Source organism: Caretta caretta, chromosome 19 (genome assembly GCF_965140235.1).
Source record: "Caretta caretta isolate rCarCar2 chromosome 19, rCarCar1.hap1, whole genome shotgun sequence".
Lineage (NCBI taxonomy): Eukaryota > Metazoa > Chordata > Testudines > Cheloniidae > Caretta > Caretta caretta.
The window spans coordinates 3,379,822-3,399,779 of record NC_134224.1 but is presented as its reverse complement, the minus strand read 5'-3'; the positions used below and the strand labels follow the sequence as shown (position 1 = coordinate 3,399,779).

General features: G+C 49.7%; 1 protein-coding gene across 3 annotated transcripts in view; it reads left to right on the top strand.

Moving 5' to 3' along the window:
* LOC125624616 (protein argonaute-1) overlaps nt 1-19,958 on the top strand; it is a 46,720-nt gene that overhangs the window by 8,620 nt on the left and 18,142 nt on the right. For 2 of the 3 annotated variants that reach the window (XM_048825650.2, XM_048825648.2), the window contains exons 2-11: nt 8,872-9,055; nt 10,403-10,523; nt 11,304-11,485; nt 12,491-12,627; nt 13,685-13,819; nt 14,289-14,376; nt 16,350-16,497; nt 17,318-17,437; nt 18,641-18,763; nt 19,770-19,903. In XM_048825650.2, coding sequence (XP_048681607.1) covers nt 8,872-9,055; nt 10,403-10,523; nt 11,304-11,485; nt 12,491-12,627; nt 13,685-13,819; nt 14,289-14,376; nt 16,350-16,497; nt 17,318-17,437; nt 18,641-18,763; nt 19,770-19,903 — 1,372 coding nt within the window. Of the gene's footprint in view, nt 1-8,871; nt 9,061-10,402; nt 10,524-11,303; nt 11,486-12,490; nt 12,628-13,684; nt 13,820-14,288; nt 14,377-16,349; nt 16,498-17,317; nt 17,438-18,640; nt 18,764-19,769; nt 19,904-19,958 lie in introns of those variants that run through there. The other variant, XM_048825649.2, reaches the window with a different exon arrangement.

Genomic DNA, 19,958 nt, shown 5'->3' with positions numbered 1-19,958 from the left:
ACTCCTGTTGCACCCCATACACACACAACCCTTCCTAAAAGAGCTGGTTAGTTCACGAGGGGCTGTTTTTTCATGTGTGAAAGTACATAGCATGGGGGGGGGGTTCTGGTGCGAAGTGATCAGAGCTCTCCCATCGCACCTCTATCTTAATGGCTCTGGGGCCCTGCTTTTGTGTGTTAAAGTCTGCAATTCCTCCCAGTCTGCTGAATTTATAATGGCAGGCAGATTTCATACTGCTCACTGAATGCATTGTACTCCAGCAAAACTACTGTGCCTCAGCGCTCTCATTTACATGACAAAATGGGAGTTTATGCAGTTTTACCATGGAGAGTTGAGGTATGCGGAGAGAACCCCCTGTCTCCAGGCAGACGGGTCACTCCTAACAAGCTTCCCTCTTCCAGGGCAAAACTTACACATTCCGTTGCTGCCTCCTTCCCATGCATATGCCCCCTTCATGGCTCGTCTTAACCATTTGTATTTGCTGTGCCTCTTCCGGGGGTGAAGGGGGGGGGAAGAGAAGTGTTTTGCATCTTGTTCAAGAGTCCTGCATACTTGCACGGTGATGGTTTGTAGCAAGTGTAAATCCTGTGAGCAGATGACACACATGCGCACGTGAAAATGAAGCTAGTGCAGGCTGCAGGTGCTCAGCCTGTCCCAAGGTATGGCCCACCAAGTGCACAAATATTCGTGCCCAAATACTGTTGCTGGCCCCAGAGATGCCTTAGCTACTGGTTTAATGGAGTTCTCTTCATCTAGACCTGGGTTTGTTTATGCTGGAGGTTGCTCCCAAGCCTGGGTAATACTGGGATTCCTCCCCGGGTGGTGCCCCCAGACCCTGCTCGTGGGCCCTGTCTAGCTAGCAGGTGTAAAAGTAGCTGTCTGGCAATTTGCTCTTCGTATTCCACTTTAAACCCCTGAATTTCCAGCTGACACTCTGCCTGCCATGGGGTAGAATAACAGTTCACTAGTTATGATGCTAGGCACTGAACAAATACAATAAATGACAGCAGCTTTTCACCTGTAGATCTCAAAGTACTTTGGAAAGGAAAATAATTATCCCCATTTTGCCAAAGTGGCACAGCTTGGGGTGGGAGATGACTTGCCAACAGTCACACCGCAGCTCAGTGCCAGCACTGGGAGCAGAATTTAAGTTTTCAGACTCCCAGTCACTTGGGCATGGACTTTCCACACCCCTGAGTGATGTAGTTATACCGACATCAGTTGGTCGTGTAGACCAGGTCCAAGGATTTGAACTTCCTCACATCCGCCAGAAGATTCTCGTAGCCTAGCTTTCTCCTCTTATGAAATCCCTCCTTTCCAACTGGTCACAGTGCTAATTTTTGGGTACCATCTCTCTAGCAATGATGTCGAACTTAATTTTGTTGCAGTCACTGTTGCTTAGTGGTTCAAGCTATAATTCTTGAGCCAAATCCTGTTGTCAGAACTAACTGCTTAATCTGTGGTATTAATTCACAGGCTTAATTAATTATGAGGCTTAATGTTCATAAAGCATTTTGAGGTCCTTGGATGAAAGGCTTTGTAAATGCAGAGTCTTATTTATCAGCCAGTCTGTATGGCATTAGGGTTGCAGTGCCCTGACACCATGGGAGCTTTGAGAGCCATTTTTAGCTCTTGCATTGCTTTTTCTTTGTATTGAGAAGGCTCTGGAAAGGCTCCTCTTCTACAGAGGTGCAAGGTTTGCTTTTAACACAAAAGCAACAGCTATCATTAACTTCAGTGGCAGCTGCGGATTGGGTAACTGGCAGAGTGGATCACAGGTGGCCAGTGGGGAAATGGGAGGGAAGGAAGATGCTGGAAAGTGTGGTGCCTGGGAATAGATAACATTTTGGTTCTTTTGTCCCATGTTCACAGCTGCAGTGTGTTCATTTCATTTTGTTCTGCAAATGTCTGAACCAGAGCTGCACCAGCAGCGCCGTGTGGGATCTGATGCAGCGTGTGTTGCCTGGCCATTTGCTTTGGCTCCCTTGTGGATGTGAAGCCCTGCTTTTGCTCTTTCCTCCCCTGTAGGACAGACTTCTCAATAGCTCTCGTCACCTTAGAAATTGGTTTGTTGTCGGGATTCCAAGCAATGCATATGTTGCCCATCTGTATCTCTGGGCCTGCACTTTCAAAAGTTGCTTTCATCCAGGGAGTTTCTCTCTCAGAACCATGACATGGATTGACTTTGGGGTCACTCTATAACAGTGGTTCTCACCCTTCTGTCATTTGTGGATCCCTAAAAATTTTGAATGGAGGTGGGACCCCTTTGGAAATCTTAGACATAGTCGGTGGACCCTCAGGGGTCAATGAACCACACGTTGAAAACAACTGTTCTGTGGTAACAACAGCATTGCGTGGAACCCCTAGACATAGATCTCCAGGAGTCCGCGGACCACTGCTCTGTTACACTTGGAGACAAGTTTCAGAGTGGTAGCCGTGTTAGTCTGTATCAGCAAAAACAACGAGGAATCCTTGTGGCACCTTAGAGACTAACAAATGTATTTGGGCATAGGCTTTCGTGGGCTAAAACCCACTTCATCAGATGCATGGAGTGGAAAATACAGTAGGGAGATATATATACACAGCATGTGAAAAGATGGGAGTTGCCTTACCAAGTGGGGGGGTCAAGATTCCTGAGTCTTTTTTGCAGCTCTGCCACTGACTTGCAGAGTGGCATTTTGCAAGTCACTTCCGGTTCTGTGCCTCAGTTTTCCTGTATGTAAAATTAAGGTAATGCCTGCCTCATGGGAAGAGGTTGGTGGGGCTTGATTCATGGTTGTAAAAGGCCCTGAGATCCTCAGATGACAAGTGCAAAAGGAAGGTAAAGTGTTAGTCAGAGGAAGTTATGTCCTTTCCCTGCCGAGATTATCATTGGTATCAAATGGATTGCCAGAGATGCATATTAGGAATTGCAAACTATGGCATGTACTTTTTAAAGAAATGCTTTAGCACAGTTTAATAATTTTCTGGAAGGGAACTGCAGGAGAATCCCCCTCTCCCCTCCCGGAAGTTTTGCAAGAGTTGTTAACAGAGCATGGTGAAAGTAAGAGAGCAGGGAAGTGTGAGTTTAAAATCAGATTCGATGGAACTGTCGGGCTTCATTGTCCACAGGTTTCAGAGTAACAGCCGTGTTAGTCTGTATTCACAAAAAGAAAAGGAGTACTTGTGGCACCTTAGAGGCTAACAAATTTATTTGAGCATAAGCTTTCGTGAGCTACAGCTCACTTCATCGGATGCATACTGTGGAAAATACAGAAGATGTTGTAACTTTTGTTTGCAAAAGTCAGCAATTGCAGGGACCTTAACCGATTACAGCACTTGCCCTACTGTATGGGAGTAGGATTCCTGGGTTCTATTTCTTGTTCTACTGCTCATTCACCAGACTTCTCTGAGCCACAGGTTTCTGCCTGTAAAACGGAAATACTTTCCTCATGCGACGTGATTTGTAAAGTTTAAGTTGCTTGGATGAAAATGCAAAGTGTATTTAGTACAGTATTTGCAAAGGTGTTGTTGATCCCTTAAGATTAAAATGATAATTTAGCATGTGAGTACCTGGAAAGGAAAGGGCCCTTGTTAGAGTTATGGAGCGCGTTGGCATGTTGTTTTTTTTTTAAATCAAACCATTTGTAAAGATGTGTGCAATTGAAAAATTAGATTCCATTGCACATTTGAGAAGTGAATTTGAAATTCAGATTGCTCTGCCTACTTATTCTGCTGCTGCTATTTTCAGCCTGGAATTGAAATTTGGATTTAAGTAGAACCTGAGACTGGCTGTCAGTGAATATGAGCGAAGGGGTAGGGGGCAGAGACTGGAGCTAAGAGCACCATGTCCTACAGATCTGGAATTGGAACGGCGGCTCCAGCTCTCTGTGACCAGTTGACATAGACACCAGTGGATCATGCAAGTTGAGAGCTCTGACCAGCCAGTGCAACACAGTCCCTTACACCTGGCCCAGCTGGCTACAGACGTGACCAGACTGCAGGAAACAGATAGGGAAGCAGGGGGTTGAGGCTGCTGGGTGAAGGTTAGCCAAGTGGGAAGGCAGTGAGAGGAGTGGGCAGGATCTGTGGCTGCAGCCTCTTGCGGGGGGTGGGTGATATCTGTTGTTGACATTATTTCATGTAATATTTTATAACTGCACCAGAGTCCAGGGATGCCATCAGCTTAGAAACCACACTTTTCTTCTAGGGTTTCATACTGCCTCCCCATCATTAGAGTATCTGGGCACTGTCCGTGTAAAGTCAACAGCAATAGCAAAGTCCATTGTGAACTTCATGGGGTCCCTAGTGCTTCTCCTTCTATGGGGTTAAAATGCTGCTTGGAGCTGGGATTTAGTCTGGGAGGGGTGGCATTATTTTTAGATTTTTATTAAATTCCTTTTTTGGCTGGTAGAGGCTTTGGGGTAGGAAGGAGGTTCTTTTTATACCCACTGTTGCCTTTTTAATGATTTCTCTACATAAGAGATTTCCTGCTTTTCCCAAATAGCTCCTTTCTAGCAGTGACTGGAAACCCATGGGAAGATGTAGGGCAAAGTGCTTTACCTTCAAACCACCTTTAAACTTCTCCACTAGGTACCAGGTTGGCAGCATCCAAATAAATCAGAATGGTAATTGTTGCAAAAATATGCCTAAATGTGATTTTTTCCGCCACGCAGAGTTACTGCTTGTGGCTGCGTTCTTACCTAGCGTCTAGTGGAGAAGATACAAACCTCAAGGTAAAAAAACTAGCAAAATCAGAGAGTGTCAGCTGAACAGTAAGTAGCCCCTGAGCTGCGGAAGGTTGAGCTAGCTAGTCATGTTTTATCATGGCCAGGAAATCTATGCCAGTAGTTTCATCCATTATACAGTAAACTTGCATGTCTTGGTTTTTTCACTGGGGAGTGCGGCTCATCTGGTTAATACCTTCTCCTAACACAGCCCCGCCACACCCCTCCTATTAGCTGCTAAGGAGTGTTTATCTTCTGCGCATTGTCACTTGAGACCCTAATTTGCTTGTCCTTCCCACCTGTGTAAGGAACAGCTTCGCTACAGGCCTGCTGCGGAGAGCCATAGTTCTGAATACAAGAACTAAAATTGGGATTGCCTGGGTTCTAATCCCAGTTTCCCAGTGGACTCTGTAAAGCCTTAGGCAAGATGGATTAAGTTCTGTGTCTGATGCAGGAAGTCTGTATACTCAAGATGATGGACACAGTATACCATGGGTGTGCGAAGGGCTGTGGAATAGTTGCTTTAGCCTTTATTATTAGACATGGTCATGCTGAGCAAATAAATGGAAAATGGGGTTGCTTTTGAGACTGTGAGTTTGTTGGAGTCTCTCTTTGAGTCCTGCCAAGTGCCCAGCATGCTGTTAGGTGCTATTAAATAATAGTTCCCAGAATGACCCTCATTTCTGTTCCCCGGAGCACAGGCCAGCCTCTTGTGTCTGTCTGCCAGAGCGGGGTTCCTTCCCCATTGTGTGTGCTTCTTGCTTGTAAATCAGGCTGGGGACAGGGTTCTGGGAGATTGGGGCTCGTCAGATTCCTCTCTGCTCGGAGGGGACAATAGCTGGTTGTGCTGTGGGGAGCTACCCTGGGGATTGCCAATGAGGCTTTCTCCACTGTGACTCTGACACTGAACTCTCTGTGACCTGGCTGGGAATCCACCCCCAAACTCGGTTCACAGGAGCAGGCAAGGGGTTAAATGTTTGATCCCAAGTAAATATTCAACATGGTGATTTGAAAACCTAAAGAGAGGAACGTGCCTGGACTAAAATATCTTTAGTTTTTCTCTTTTCACCTGTAAAATGTTGCCAATGCCCTGCGCTCTGAAACCCTGACATGTGACATGGAGAGAGACAATCTCCTTTTCTTTTGCTATAAAACATCCTCTATCTTCCACCTGGGGCTACTGGGTGAGGGGTGGGAGTGGATCAAAGCAATGAATGTGGCTGGTAACTATTCTGCATTCCCGCTGCTGCAGTTCTTTCCCCAGAGGCAAACCCCTTACCCAGACAAGGAGGGGGATTTGCCCTTAATCCTCTAACATCCATGTCTCTTGACCATTCAAAACTTGAAGAACAGTTGTCAGTAATTACTGGTATTTATCTCTAGTTGTTATCGGTATTATTAAATCATGATTGGAGGACTTCAGTAACTCAGCCAGAGGTTCCGGGTCTATTACAGGAGTGGGTGGGTGAGATTCTGTGGCCTGCAACATGCAGGAGGTCAGGCGAGAGGATAGTGTTGTCTGAGTCTATTACTTTTGCTAATAGTGACAGGTTTCAGAGTAGCAGCCGTGTTAGTCTGTATTCGCAAAAAGAAAAGGAGGACTAGTGGCACCTTAGAGACTAACCAATTTATTTGAGCATAAGCTTTCGTGAGCTACAGCTCACTTCATCGGATGCATTGTTGCATAAATAAATTGGTTAGTCTCTAAGGTGCCACTAGTCCTCCTTTTCTTTCTGCTAATAGTGTTTGTTACAGCAGTGCCCAAAGATCCCCATTGTGCTAGGTGCTTTACAAACACACGTGGAGAGACAGCCTCTGGCCTGCAGAGCTTACTGACTTGGATCCAGCCACTTGTGCATCTAGGCTTCATGTGAGAGCTGGGGAAAGGAGAGGCTTTACTAACGTTTAAGTATAAATCTATTCAGGGGCCTCCAAGCTCCTGTCCCTATCTGCTTCCCGTGTGGCAAGTGTCTAAGTCAAACACATTCCCCACCACAGTTGCTGCTGATAGATCCCTCTCGGTGGCCATGTAAGTGGCGAAGCTAAGCAGGAGAATGGACCATCTTCCCTCCTACAGTGGGTTCTTCTAGCCTGACTCAGGCACGCTGACGCGGGGGTGGGGACGATGGGACGTAATGGGGGGACCTTGCGTATCCGTGGCCTGTGCGTGCTCTGTGAAGAGGTCTGTCGTCATGGTGCTCCTTGCTAGCAATACACTTAGCCCTTTGCTGGACCCCCACAAGCCAAATGCCTTTGATAATCCACATGCATGGCAAAGCAAACTACGGTTTGGGCTGGTGGGAGCGGGGAGGGAATGGTAGCTGGCTTTCTGTTTTCAGGCCGTCTCTGAAAGACCTGTTCCTGCCATGCCTTCCATCTCCATATGTAGCTTGGGGCAGTATCTCTGCTGTGGCAGGGTGCTGAAATCTGTTGCTCTTTGTCTGGAGAGTGTATAAAGACGCCTCTCTGGGGCACTGGCATTCAGTGCTGAGGCCGACTGATAAAAGTTCCGTTTGCTTTCAGGCTGTGGGAGAGGGTCTTTGTTTTGTGCAGAAGTCACAGTGGTCCCTCAACCCTTGCAGTGACGTCCTCCTGCTGCGAAACAGGGTGCAGATGGCCGGCTTGAAAGCTCGTGGGATTGTTTTTATTTAATCCATCCACTTAATTACTCATGAGACCACACAACTTTCAGATGCAAAGCCTGAAGCTTGCATGCTGCTCCGCTAGCAGGCCTCTGTCATTGCCAGAGGCAGGCCCCTTGCTAGCTTTATACTGATGCCAAAGATGGATTTATTTATGGGGCCCACTTCTGGAGGGTATGCTAAACAGTGTCTCCCTCCATCTCATTCTGACAACCATCAAGGCTTTTGCCTCTGTGCCGCGGTGCCTGGCTTGGGAGTTGACAGGACCAGAGTCTATTTATAGGGCTGTCCTTATAACAAAGCATTCCATTTGTCATAGCCCAGCATGGATCATGTTTAACTTTACCATCACTTCCGTGCAGCTGAGCAGACATGCCCTAGAGGCAGGCCAGCGTTTGGCCTTCTCTACATTTCTGTGTCGGCGAGTGCCATCTGATGGAATGGGATCACCGGAGAGGTTCAGGGAAAGATTCCAACAGGAGAATTTCCCACTGGGAATTAGGATGGGGTGGGTGGTGAAGTATCAGCCCTTCCAGTTTTGTAGTTTATCTAAATGTCAGATGTCCGTAATCCCACATGCCCATCTGCCTCAAACACTCAGCTCGTCGCCAGTGCCGCGGCTTGTGGAAAGAGAAGGTTCTTGGCAGAAATGCAGGGTTGCACTTGACCTTCCAAACACCGAAGAGTGTTCCATCTTCCAGAAGTAGTGCCAGGAGGGCTTTTTGTTACTAGTGCTGGCTACTTGTGTATAATGATGAGTTCTTCTGTGCAGCGTGGAAAAGATCAGTATGCAGCTTGGGAAAATTACTGGCTGCTTTCAGGCTCTTTTTAAAATAGGCATTGGGCACAACCGGTCCTCTCGCCCCCGAGTTAACTGAGTGCTACCCTGGGTTCTCGCTCTGTACGTCTGAGCAGCGGTTCATGTTTCAAGTGTACTTGTGATCAGGGCACGTGGCTGGGAGCCAGGATTCCAGCCTCTGTTCTGTCACCATCTTGTGTGATCCTGGACAAGTTGCTACCCCTTGGTGCCTCAGTTTCCCCATCCGCAAAATGGGGATATTTGCCTACTGTGTGGGCGGTTTTCCTGTGTGCAAGGTGCTCCAGATGCATGGGTGAAAGGCACCACAGAAGGGAAGAAGTCAGTGTTATAATCTGATACATTGACTGGGCTTGGCACTTGCAGAGAACAGGTGAAGCCTCTTCCATCTCTAGCTGCTCTGATCCTAGTTCTGAAGTTGTAAGCACCTCTTGCAATGCTGTAACCTAGTAAACTTCTGTAAAAAATTATTTGCAATCACGTCTCCGCACCACATCAGGACTGCAGCGAGACTGAAACAAAGGAGAAATAACACATTAGAAAAAACAAACATGTCATCTGATAACTAGAAGCTCTATTGAGTGCTGCTTCTCTGGCTCTTGTCCCCAAAAGCTCTCTGTGGAATTCCAGCTTCACAGTTCCTGGCTGCTTATTTATTGTGGTCTCCCCAGATCTCCTGACCTTCCAAATGTCTCTTGTTCCCTAGCTGCAGGCACTTACCTGCCACCCTTGCAGCAGGTATTTCAAGCACCACGTCGGCCTGGGATAGGAACCGTAGGGAAGCCTATCAAGCTCTTGGCCAACTATTTTGAAGTGGACATTCCTAAGATTGACGTGTATCACTATGAAGTGGATATCAAGCCCGATAAATGTCCACGCAGAGTCAACAGGTAAGGCAAGTATTAAAGGATTCAGAACTCTTTCCTGACTCAGTTCCTTTGTACAGAAGCAGCGGTCGTGAACGCTGTTCCCTTTCCGGGAGGTGTGTGGTGCAGGGATGCACCAGAATGAAGCTTCTGTGATCTCTGTTTCCTCCCCACGCTGGGATGTAGAACAGAATGTGGAGAAGTTTCTGCTGTTCCTGCTTGTGCCCAAGACCACATGAAACTTCTGGGACCTCTTTGCAAAATCTCCTGTAGCTTTTTGCCACCTTTGTGAAGTTCAGTGGATAATGTGATCTGGCTGTGAGAACACGAAACATCGCCTTTCCCCAGCAGAACCAATTTTTCAAACACTGTCCCATTCAGTGTGAAAACAGGGTCAGGTTTGAATGTGCAACAAGATGCAAAGCGCTCCAGATTGCACCGTGATTGTTTTACTCCCCTCTAATTGCAGTGTGTCTTGTGACACATGGATTGCTTTGTTCCGGAGCGGTGCTGCGCCCGCCCGGGGCAGCAGAGTGAATTCTACTAGCACGGCTGTCTAATGGCATCCATGCTTGCTGTAGACACTGAGAACATACCAGCTACAGCTGTATTTCTTCTTGGATGGAGCTAGTACACTCTCAGTCCAATGTGCCCCAAGCCTTCCTGAGCCGAGTGATGTGGGCATTCTCCTAGCTACGCAGATGGCTGACCCACAAGCTGACACGCAGACCTGTACAGTCCCAGCTTTCCTGTGCTGCTCAGCATTTGTTCCTGGCCCTGATGGCTCAGGAGATAGTGGACCGTAATACTGTCCCCGGTCTCTCGGAGCAGCTGGGATATTTTGGCAACAGATGCAGACTTAAAAATAGAAAGCCCCAGATCCTGGGCCAGTGTAAGTTCTTGCTCCCCTACTCCGCCCGACCCCAGCAGCATATTTAATTCAGAACTTGGGAGACCAGTGAGCAGATGCTGCTATTGTTCCCAGGCCATTTGGCAGCTTGTGTCTGTGTAGACACTTGTCGTTCTCCCCTGCCCTTGTGGCACGCTCCCCGGGGCTGCCACCCGCTCCGAGTGCACAGGTGCACATTCCCATGTGCCTTGTAACCCTGTTACACCATCACAGATTTTTCAAGATACCGGGCAAGGCGCACACCCATTCATCTGGGGGCTGAAGGGTTGTCTTTATTGTTTCTGACCTGCCTGAGGTCCTGCTATCCAATCTGGAGATGGCCCAGGTTACAGTAATTTTTATATGACCTGCTCTGTCCCGAGAGGCTAAACTGGGAGTCAACCAGCCAAATAAATGATCCAGTTAGCTTTGCTTTTCTCTCCTTTTCTTCTTCCTTTCTCTTGCCACCCTGTTCTCTGTAGGGAGGTTGTGGAATACATGGTGCAGCACTTCAAACCTCAGATCTTTGGAGATCGGAAGCCGGTGTATGACGGGAAAAAGAATATCTACACCGTCACTGCCCTGCCAATCGGAAACGAACGGGTGAGAGCGGGGAGCAGAACCTCCTGGGGGTGGCCCAGCCAGCGGTGCTCAGTGCTTCCTGGGAGCACAGTATGCAGAAGGATTGAATGAGGGCGTGGTTCTGGGTCTAGAAAACAAAACGAAAGGAGCTTGGGGATGGGGAGAGGGGTCCTGTTCCCCAAGTCTGTGGCCAAGAAGTTCGGCCCATGGGTAGAGATGTGGGGATGGGTGGGCTCTAAGTTCCTGGGGCCAGTGGGTGAGCTCAGAGCAGATATTTGCGGCTGACTGCTCATGATTCAAGGGAAGTGTCATTGTGTCATTTTGCTGATGAGGAGACTGAGACACAGAGGTGGTGGTTTGTGTTATGTTACTACCTAGCAGTGTCAACCAAGCGTGCTTCCTAGAGATTGCCTAGACTAGTGGCTAGAGGTACCAGCCACGTCAGGGTCCTGCTGTATCAGGCTGTGTACAGGAGGTGATCCCTGCCCTGTAGAGCTTATAGTCTAAACAGATGACCCGCAAAGGCTGGGAGGGGAAATTGGAGGCCAAGAGCAACTGCCCAAGGTCATGCATCTGGTCAGTGCTAGAGCTGGAATGTGGACCCAGGACTCGGGGTCCCTGCTGTGTCTGCTGGACCGTGCTGCTTTTCTTAGCTATGATTTTTTTCAAGGTAGAAAGTCCCATGCCCTGAAGGGGAAGAGGTGTGGGTGGAAAGAGGTGATGCAGCTGGAAGGGGAAGATGTTGCTGCAGTCTGGCTAGCAGTGTTCTAATGACGTCTCTCTCTTCCCCTCCTGCCTCAGGTTGACTTTGAGGTAACGATCCCAGGGGAAGGCAAAGACAGGATATTTAAGGTCTCCATCAAGTGGATGGCGATTGTGAGCTGGCGGATGCTCCACGAGGCCCTGGTGAGCGGGCAGATCCCCGTCCCACTGGAATCTGTCCAGGCACTAGATGTTGCCATGAGACATCTGGCCTCAATGAGGTAATCTGCTCCCCTGGGCGCTTGGGATGGGGTGATGTGTCCGGGGCAGGAGCAGCAGAGTCCGGAGGAAAGCTGGCGTAATCGAGCGTTCATCGAAGTGGAACTGCGTGTGCTGGAGAGACATTGGGAGTGTTGCCAAGAGGAGCTGAGATCTCCCAGGGCAGGTCACGGGTAACAGTTACACATCTGCTGCCTAGCAAAACGAGCGAATGGCGCGTGTGTGTGGTAGCGATTAATGCAATTCCCTGGGCACCGGTGCACCTCGGTCTCTCCTGTTCTCTGCCCGGGCACAGCCTGGTCTCCTGTGGGCTGGGATCCTTCAGTCTCACTGTGGTTGTTGGGGTTCGCATGTGGGTTGGTGGCCTGTGCCGTCACTCTGCCTTCAGTGCTGCAAGGACAGCCCTTGCACGCGAGGGATTGAGGAATCTGGTGGGTACGTTTCGAAGAGAACTGTCTACTGCTTTAGCATCCTTGTGCTTTCCCCCTGCTGAGTGATGGGGGCAGATGCTAAGGGTCAGCATCGCAGTGCTCATTCTCTAGGCACAGCACATCCATTAGCTAGCCCTCGCCGTAGCCCCGTGAGGAGGCAGAGATGTTTGGGGAGGCTGGAATTTCCAAACTTGAATGTCCAAAGCCTAGCTTTTCTCAGCGGTCTGCATTTAGCCACCTAACTTCAGGCTTGACTTGTCTTCTGAGGGGCTGAGCGCCCCCAATCTTGGTGGCTTAGGTAGATCGTAATCAATTTGGGGCAGGGACCATTTTTTTTGTTCTCTTGGTACAGTGCCTAGCGCAGTGGGGTCCTGGCCCATAACTGGGACTCCTAGGTACTCCCACGATACAAGTAATGGGACTTCAGTTTGGTGCACCCACATGGATGTAGGTGGCTAAGTTAGAGTTTTTAAGCCATTCCCGTGGGCGTGCAGGCTGACTTGCAGTCCCTGTTTCTGCACAGTCGGTTGCTGACATTGCTTTGAATAACATGAGCCTTGTTTCCCTGGTTTGCAGGTACACCCCTGTGGGCCGTTCCTTTTTCTCCCCTCCTGAAGGTTACTACCACCCTCTAGGAGGAGGCAGGGAGGTTTGGTTTGGGTTCCACCAGTCGGTCAGGCCTGCCATGTGGAAGATGATGCTCAACATTGACGGTAAGTCACCTTCAGTGCTGGCAGACTCCAGCTTCACCTGCTAACGTACACCCCCCCCACCCCATGTGTCCCACTCAGGCACGTCAGCACTGCTCGCCTGCCAAAGTGGGATTGATTTTTAGGGTGCATCTGTGCAGGGAGCGGCAATGAGTCTCAGAGCCTGGGCCTACAGGCTCCTGGGGCCTGCACTATGGCGCTGAAATCAGCCACGCAGACGTTGTGGCTCGGGCTGTGAAGCCGGGGTGCCGGGTGGGGTTCAGAGCCTGAGCTCCAAGCCGAGCTGCAACGTCCGCACGGCGGGTTTCAGGGCTGTCGTGCAAACCCAGGTCTGCAGGCTCTGAGACTCTGACGGAGACGTGTATCCCAAGGCACTAGCTACAGGGGTGTCATAATATCTGCTGATTACAGTGGGAAGGACTGTGCGGTGAGGGTGGGCATTTCAGAAGGGCTCAGCGCGGGCCTAACTGAACCCGTTGAGTTGGTGGGCGCTTCCCAGGAGACTTCAATAGGGGCACAGCTAGGTGAGGGCCAGGAGGATGCTAAATGCAGCTTCCTGTCTGACGCTTCGCTTCGTACTGCAGCCAGTGCCGAGGATCTGCACTAGAAGAGGCCAAATCTTTTGACTGTCCCTTTGGGACAAGGGGTGGGTTTGTGGGTGTTCAGACACTGCCTAGCACAGTGGGGCCCCACTCCTGACTGGCGCTGCCCTTCTCATTAGAAGTGATGTGTCTCCACAACTCTGTGTTTTGTCCAGTGGATGCAGGGCTGGGTAGGGTGGCGCAAGGAGGTGGAGGGTCTGGTCCTACTCTCAGGTAGGTCACTAGGAGATTTGTTAGGCTGTCAAATTGTCTCCCCGGGGCATCTCTGGAAGCCCATTTGCTTGGGATGATAGACACTAGACTGACCACAGCAGCATGGGGGAAACGTGTGCTAGGTTGTGATGACTCAGTGTTGACTTAGGGCAGGGCCCAAGATGTCGCCTGCTGTCAGGGAGTGCCTAGTACTCTTGAAAGAGAGAGGGAAAGATCTCCACGTCTCGCACTCTCCTTCCCTGCAGTGTCGGCGACCGCCTTCTACAAAGCCCAGCCCGTGATTGAGTTCATGTGCGAAGTGCTGGATATCCGGAACATCGACGAGCAGCCAAAGCCCCTGACGGACTCGCAGAGGGTGCGCTTCACCAAGGAGATCAAAGGTAAAGAGATGGGGCACTCTGGCGGCAAGGGCATGTGCAGTGTCTCATGTCCTGTGGGTGGATGGGAGGGTGTTGAGATCCCAGGGTACAGAGCAACTTTCTGCCTACTATAGCCTTATGGTGAAGACTCTGATCTGGAACATGGGAGACCTGGGTTCTAATCCCAGCTCTGCCTCAATCGCCTTGCAAACTTGGGGAAGTCACTTTAACCCTTCCCCCGCCATCTGTAAAACAGGGAGGATTGATGAGGGTTTTGCAGATGCACTCTTTAACCCTTAGCACCCTGGCATCTTCCTCATTGGCAGACAAACACGTACTTCAGAGGGCATGTTTGTAGATAGGCCAAGTCTCCAAAGGGTTAACGATTTAATTAAAGCACATGTGGAGTAGACAGGAAGCTGGTCAGTGAAATGCTTGGTGGAGTTCCTGACATTGATCAGAGATTTGCTGTCTCTCTCTCTTGCATTAGGTTTGAAAGTAGAGGTGACCCACTGTGGGCAGATGAAGAGGAAATACCGAGTGTGTAATGTTACCAGGCGACCAGCCAGTCACCAGACGTAAGGCCGGGGGGGGAATGCCCTTGGAAAAATCTGAGCCATTCTCTTAGTTATTTAGCAGCTGCTGGTAGCATTAGTGAGATACAAAAGGCAAACTCTGTAGCATGTGACGGTAAAGGGAGCTCTGGTGTTCAGTTCTCTGCAGATGTGCTGCACAGAGGGACTTACATGGCTGCATGTAGTGTGCTATAAATGACAGGAGCAGGATGCAGAGGAGGAGTGGGAGCTGAGAGGAGGTTCTTATGATGTTAGGAGGCATGCAGCAGACTGCATGAGTTAACTCACTGTCAACCTGCCCAGTTTGCATCTCTTTGAATTCGGCTTTGTACTTGGTCAAAAATAGACACTGGAGAACAGAAGGTTTAATCAGGAGGTAAATTAATCCCTTAAATTATTTGTGTGTGCCCATAAGCATGCGAGGGAGTTGCACACAAGTAGAGACAGTTCCTTCCTCAAAGAGCCTTTCTAGGACTCCCCAGTAACCTGTAAAATGCACCAGGAGACACTTGCAGAAGTCCAGGATTGCTACAGATCCTCGGATGTGGGAGCTGTGGATTGGGAATTGGCAGTGAATGAGCTGTGGCTGGTCCAGGTCTCTGTGTGTGATGTGTTAAATGGGAATTGTACCAGCCTTTTGGTTGCCACTTTCTCCAGGGTGTCCCCTGCACTGTAGCTAGAGCTGCTCAAAATATTTTTGTTTAAACATTTTGTGATGAAAATATAAACTGATTTATTTGGGTAGATCTTTGTGGTTTTCGAAAACTGAAATCTGTTCACCGGAATGATGTTTGAAAACCAAAACTTAAAAAACATTGGAAACATTGGTGGGAAAAACACTTATTTCACGATTGCCTCTGAAAAATAATTAGCAGTTTTGGGCCAGCCCTTGTTATAGTTCTGATGCCATGGGGCTGTTTCTGAAACTTGTTGGGCTCACCAGTAAATTGGAAACATCCCAGGTAAATATGTGGGAAGAACAGATCCAAGTGCAGGCAGTGGCTCCTTGGAGGGGTTGGAGTTTGTTCCCCAGCAGATCTCTCCTGTGCCTCCCTTTTAGCTCAGGGAATCCCTTTCTGGACACTTGCCTCCTGGGCCAAGCATTGCTGCATGCGTTCCTTCTGCACCCGCTGTAGAGTGCAATTCAGAGTGCTTTACTTCCCCAGCACTGAGTGCTCCCATCTGCCTCCCCCTGTTCCTTTAGTATCCTTAATTCCAAAACCCCTTCCAGGGACTTTCATTTGAAATTTTGACCAAGGAAGTCTTGGGCACAGTCAGTAGTGAAATAATGTGATGTCTCCTCAGGGGCATTTGTAGCTTGTTTGGCTTTCTAACTATGACCCCATTAAGAATGTCGGGGTGTCTCCGGGTTCTCCAGAAGCTCTTTATGGAGTTGGGAAACGACTGGTGCAGGTGGAGTTTGTGTGTCCTGGATTCCTGCCATTGGTTAGGCAGCATCATTTAATTCTGTGCAGCTTAGCAGCACGAGTTAATTCTCCGCTGGTTCTGAAGTGTCACACCTCCCCATACCCCTTTAGCACTTCAAGAGCCACTGTCCTGTTGCAAGAAGGGATAAATTGGTGACTTTCCTCTTGAGCCCAGCTGTGCTGCTGCAGAGGGCAACCGAGCGAATATAAATCCCTGTAGCCATCAATTTGTGTACCCAGCAATATTATGTGCAGTGTGTTCTGTAAGAAAATGATTTCCCTGATTAGCTTGTGAAATCAGTGCTTGGTCTGTGGACCTCAGAGCAACCCAAGGGTCAGGATATTCCTGTGCAGACTTGCTGTGCAGCCATCTCTTTGCTTTCTCTCTCCCTCATTTGTAATTGGGGTATGTGTGCCCTGCATGCGCAGGTGCTTTGGACGCTGCTCTGTTCCCTCACACCAAGCAGAAGAGTATGTGCTCTGGTTTGGGAAGTGTGTAGGATTTCTTGTTTAAGTTGATGCATCCTGAGCATCCCCCTCATCTGCCAGGTTCCCCCTGCAGCTGGAGAGTGGCCAGACAGTGGAGTGTACAGTGGCTCAGTACTTCAAGCAGAAATACAACCTGCAGCTGAAATACCCCCACCTGCCGTGTCTGCAGGTCGGCCAGGAACAGAAGCACACATATCTGCCCTTGGAGGTGAGTTCGAAGTCACTACTAAACGGGGCTGCCAAGGCCTAAAGTTTTCTCCCAGCCTCCTTGCTCCTTGGCCTCTGCTGAGGCTGCCCACAGGGAGACCAGTTCCATGTGACTGTTGTTTGGGAGGGGTGGGGAGACTGCAATGTGCTCGTCAATCTGCCGTCCTTCCCCCTTAGTCCAACCTGGGCTGGACTTGAACTGGTAACCTGGAAGTGAAGGTACCAACCCCTCGGTGCACTGGCTGGCTTGCAGAGATGCTCGGTGAGCAGGAAGTGAATGTTTTGCACCTCAAAGAAGCAAAAGAACCTGGCCCATGTCCTAGAGTGTGTGGCCAGAGAAGACCACCAGATCTAGTCTGACCTCCTGTGTGTCACCAGCACCCGCATGCCAAGCCTAACCACCAACATTATACCAGAGCATTACAGCCCTCTGGACAGTAAACCGCTGTGCGCCAGGGAGAGAGCAGGAGGGGCTGAGGCTAAGGGGAGCCCCCCGACTGGGTCTAAAGGGAGCTGCTTTCAGGAAGCAAGGACTGCAGAGTACCTCAGCAGAGCAGTGTTACTGAGAGAGCTCCTCCCAGCAAAGTCTCCTGGTGCAGGAACTCTGAGCACCCCTGCTGGCTGTAGGGATTGAACCCATGGCTCTGTTCCATATAGGGCTGTGACAGGCTCATCAACTTCTGTCTGTGGCCCAGATACCACTAGAGGGGGCCAGAGCACCACATAGAACGGGTAGGTTACAGGTGCTCAAGGCAGCTAACCATGTGGGTCTTCTAACATGCTTCTGGCTGCTGCCTCCCGCTCTCTGCCCTACCCTGTAGGTATGTAACATTGTGGCAGGCCAGCGGTGCATCAAGAAGCTAACGGACAATCAGACGTCAACCATGATAAAAGCAACGGCGAGATCTGCCCCGGATAGACAAGAGGAAATCAGTCGATTGGTATGTGGCACTTGTCCCTGTCCTCTGGGAGGAGGTTTTGGGGGGGGGGAAAGAGGAGCATCCTCCCCAAGAACCATGCGGGACTCTGAGCCGCATGGCAGCTGACTGTCACATGGTATATGTCACACTTACTACAGAACTGCTGTAGTAAGTTATGCTTCACTCGCTTGTATGGCGCATGCAATCGGCCATTCTGCTGTTACTGGGGAGTGCTATGAGCCATTCAGGAGAGCGTAGTGGGGATAATGATCTCATTAGTCTAATGCCATACGGTACTAGAAGTCCCCTTTCATAAGCCTATGTATTTATATACAAATAAAAACTCTCACAAATAAAGTCAGCTCCCTCTGTGGCCATGCAAACTTGACGTGCACAGTGCAGGAACCTTGCTATTGGCGGAATCCCAACCCAAAGAGCTAGAGCGAAAACTAGAATCAAAGACTAGAGAAATAAACCTGACCCCTGAGAACCCATGGGGCAGGGATCATTAACAGGATCCAGTAGGACCTTCTACCACTAGGAAAACTTCTCGCCAGCCCTTCAGGGGACATGCTACTCATGGCACTCATCCGGCTGCCCTAATGCTCTGCAGCTGCCTGGGGAAGCTCTTGGGGAAAATCAGGGAGCACTAGGAGACTGAAGACTCCTCTTTGCCCAGATCTGGTGGTGAGGGGTTGGTAGTTAGTACGTTACTCTAACACAGGTTTCTGGGCTCCAGAAGCCAGAGATGTTTGATTTTTCTACTGGTACACTTAATACGGGTTTCTTGACACTCTGAATCTCTGCTGTGAAGCTTTAATTCTTAGGAATAAACTCTGGTCTCAGCTGCACTGGTGTAAACCCAGAGTTAGCTCCACTGGGGGTGGGGGGGGGCAGTTTTGAGAGCAGAGTTTGGCCCTTAATTTTAAAATCCCTGCCATGTCGATGTCAACAGAGAATTAGAATGGTGCCTGTTACCTTCATCCTGTCCCAGATCCGGATGGAAGTCGTCACCTTCCTCACAGTGCAGGCATCTCTGACTAGCAGCATCTGCTTTGCCCATTCTGCTCTTAATGGGTCAGTTTGGTCATTGCCCAAGGCTGCAAACCAGCTCTGAGCTACTGCTCGGGTTTCATGCCACCACTGCTTTGCCCATACGTTGGCCAAGGAGACCACACCATTTACTGAGCAGCATAAGGAACTGAAGTGGTATCTTTCCCCCAGATGAAGAATGCCAGTTACAACCTGGATCCGTACATACAGGAGTTTGGGATAAAGGTGAAGGACGACATGACAGAAGTGACGGGGAGGGTCCTTCCAGCACCAATCTTGCAGTATGGAGGCCGGGTAAGCCGGAGTGTGTTGTCGCTCAGACACCTGTCTGTTTTCATACCGAAGGCGACGTCATTACGTTGCAATCTGGGGCTTGGGAAGTTCAACAGCCTGCAGTTCTCTGCCCAAAACAGAACAGACTCAAATGTTCAGTTTGTGCCTGAAGGCTGGGATTTCCACAGGAGCCTTGGGGAGTTAAGTAATAAATCCCTTTGATAGTCCCAGCCTATATCATCTAAAGAGAGGGCCCCTATTTAAGGGAGGACAGAGAATTTCTTGCAACGGGGACTTTTAAGAGGTGCAGATTGGGTCTGCAGTTTTCTTTTCTATTAACTTCTTTTGGAATAGAGTATTTCCCTAACTGGGCATTAATGCTGCTTTAATCAGGGCTGGGTAGAGCCCAGTGGCATGGAGGGGCATGTGGGGCTGGGTGACCCAGCGGGTGGATTCTTTGGCCTTTCACCTCTGCAGATCTTGGTTCAAATCTGACATTTATTTTTGTGCCCAGTGGGTCTCCCAAACCCATTTCATGTGGGCCACTGGAGCCAATACTGAGACCACCAAAGCCGTATCACATGGGGCCACTCAGCAGTCAGATGGGACAGCTCTGGATCATGACCAGCCCAGGTTGGGTTAGAACCAGTCATCTGAAGAGGGAAGATTCTGTGTAGCAATACCAAGCCTCTGAGCAGCACGTTTAAACCCCACAGCCTGTGAAGGAGCGGGGGGGGAGGGGGGGTCTGAGGGATTTCTGCAGTTACATTGTTGTCCTGCATCAAGGAATGTAGTGGGGTGGGAGTGGAGAAACGATCGTTGCAACATGATTGCATGGATCATTTTATCCAGGTATGTTCCTGGCCCTCGCAGCTGTGGGATCTGGGAGCACCTTCCATTACGCTCCAGATGACCTTGCTCTCTTCCCCAGTTTGATCTCCCATGTAAAAAGGGGCTTTTAGCAAGGAAATTGCCAGGCAGGTTGGACTCTGTGGGGATGACCTCTGTCCGATTGCTTGCCTTGCAGAACCGAGCGATCGCCACTCCCAACCAGGGTGTGTGGGACATGCGGGGGAAGCAGTTCTACAACGGGATCGAGATCAAAGTCTGGGCTATCGCCTGCTTTGCCCCCCAGAAGCAGTGTCGAGAGGAGGTGCTGAAGTAAGGAATTGGGCAGCCTGCAGTGGGGGCTGGGGGAAGAGCAGGGGCTGAGATG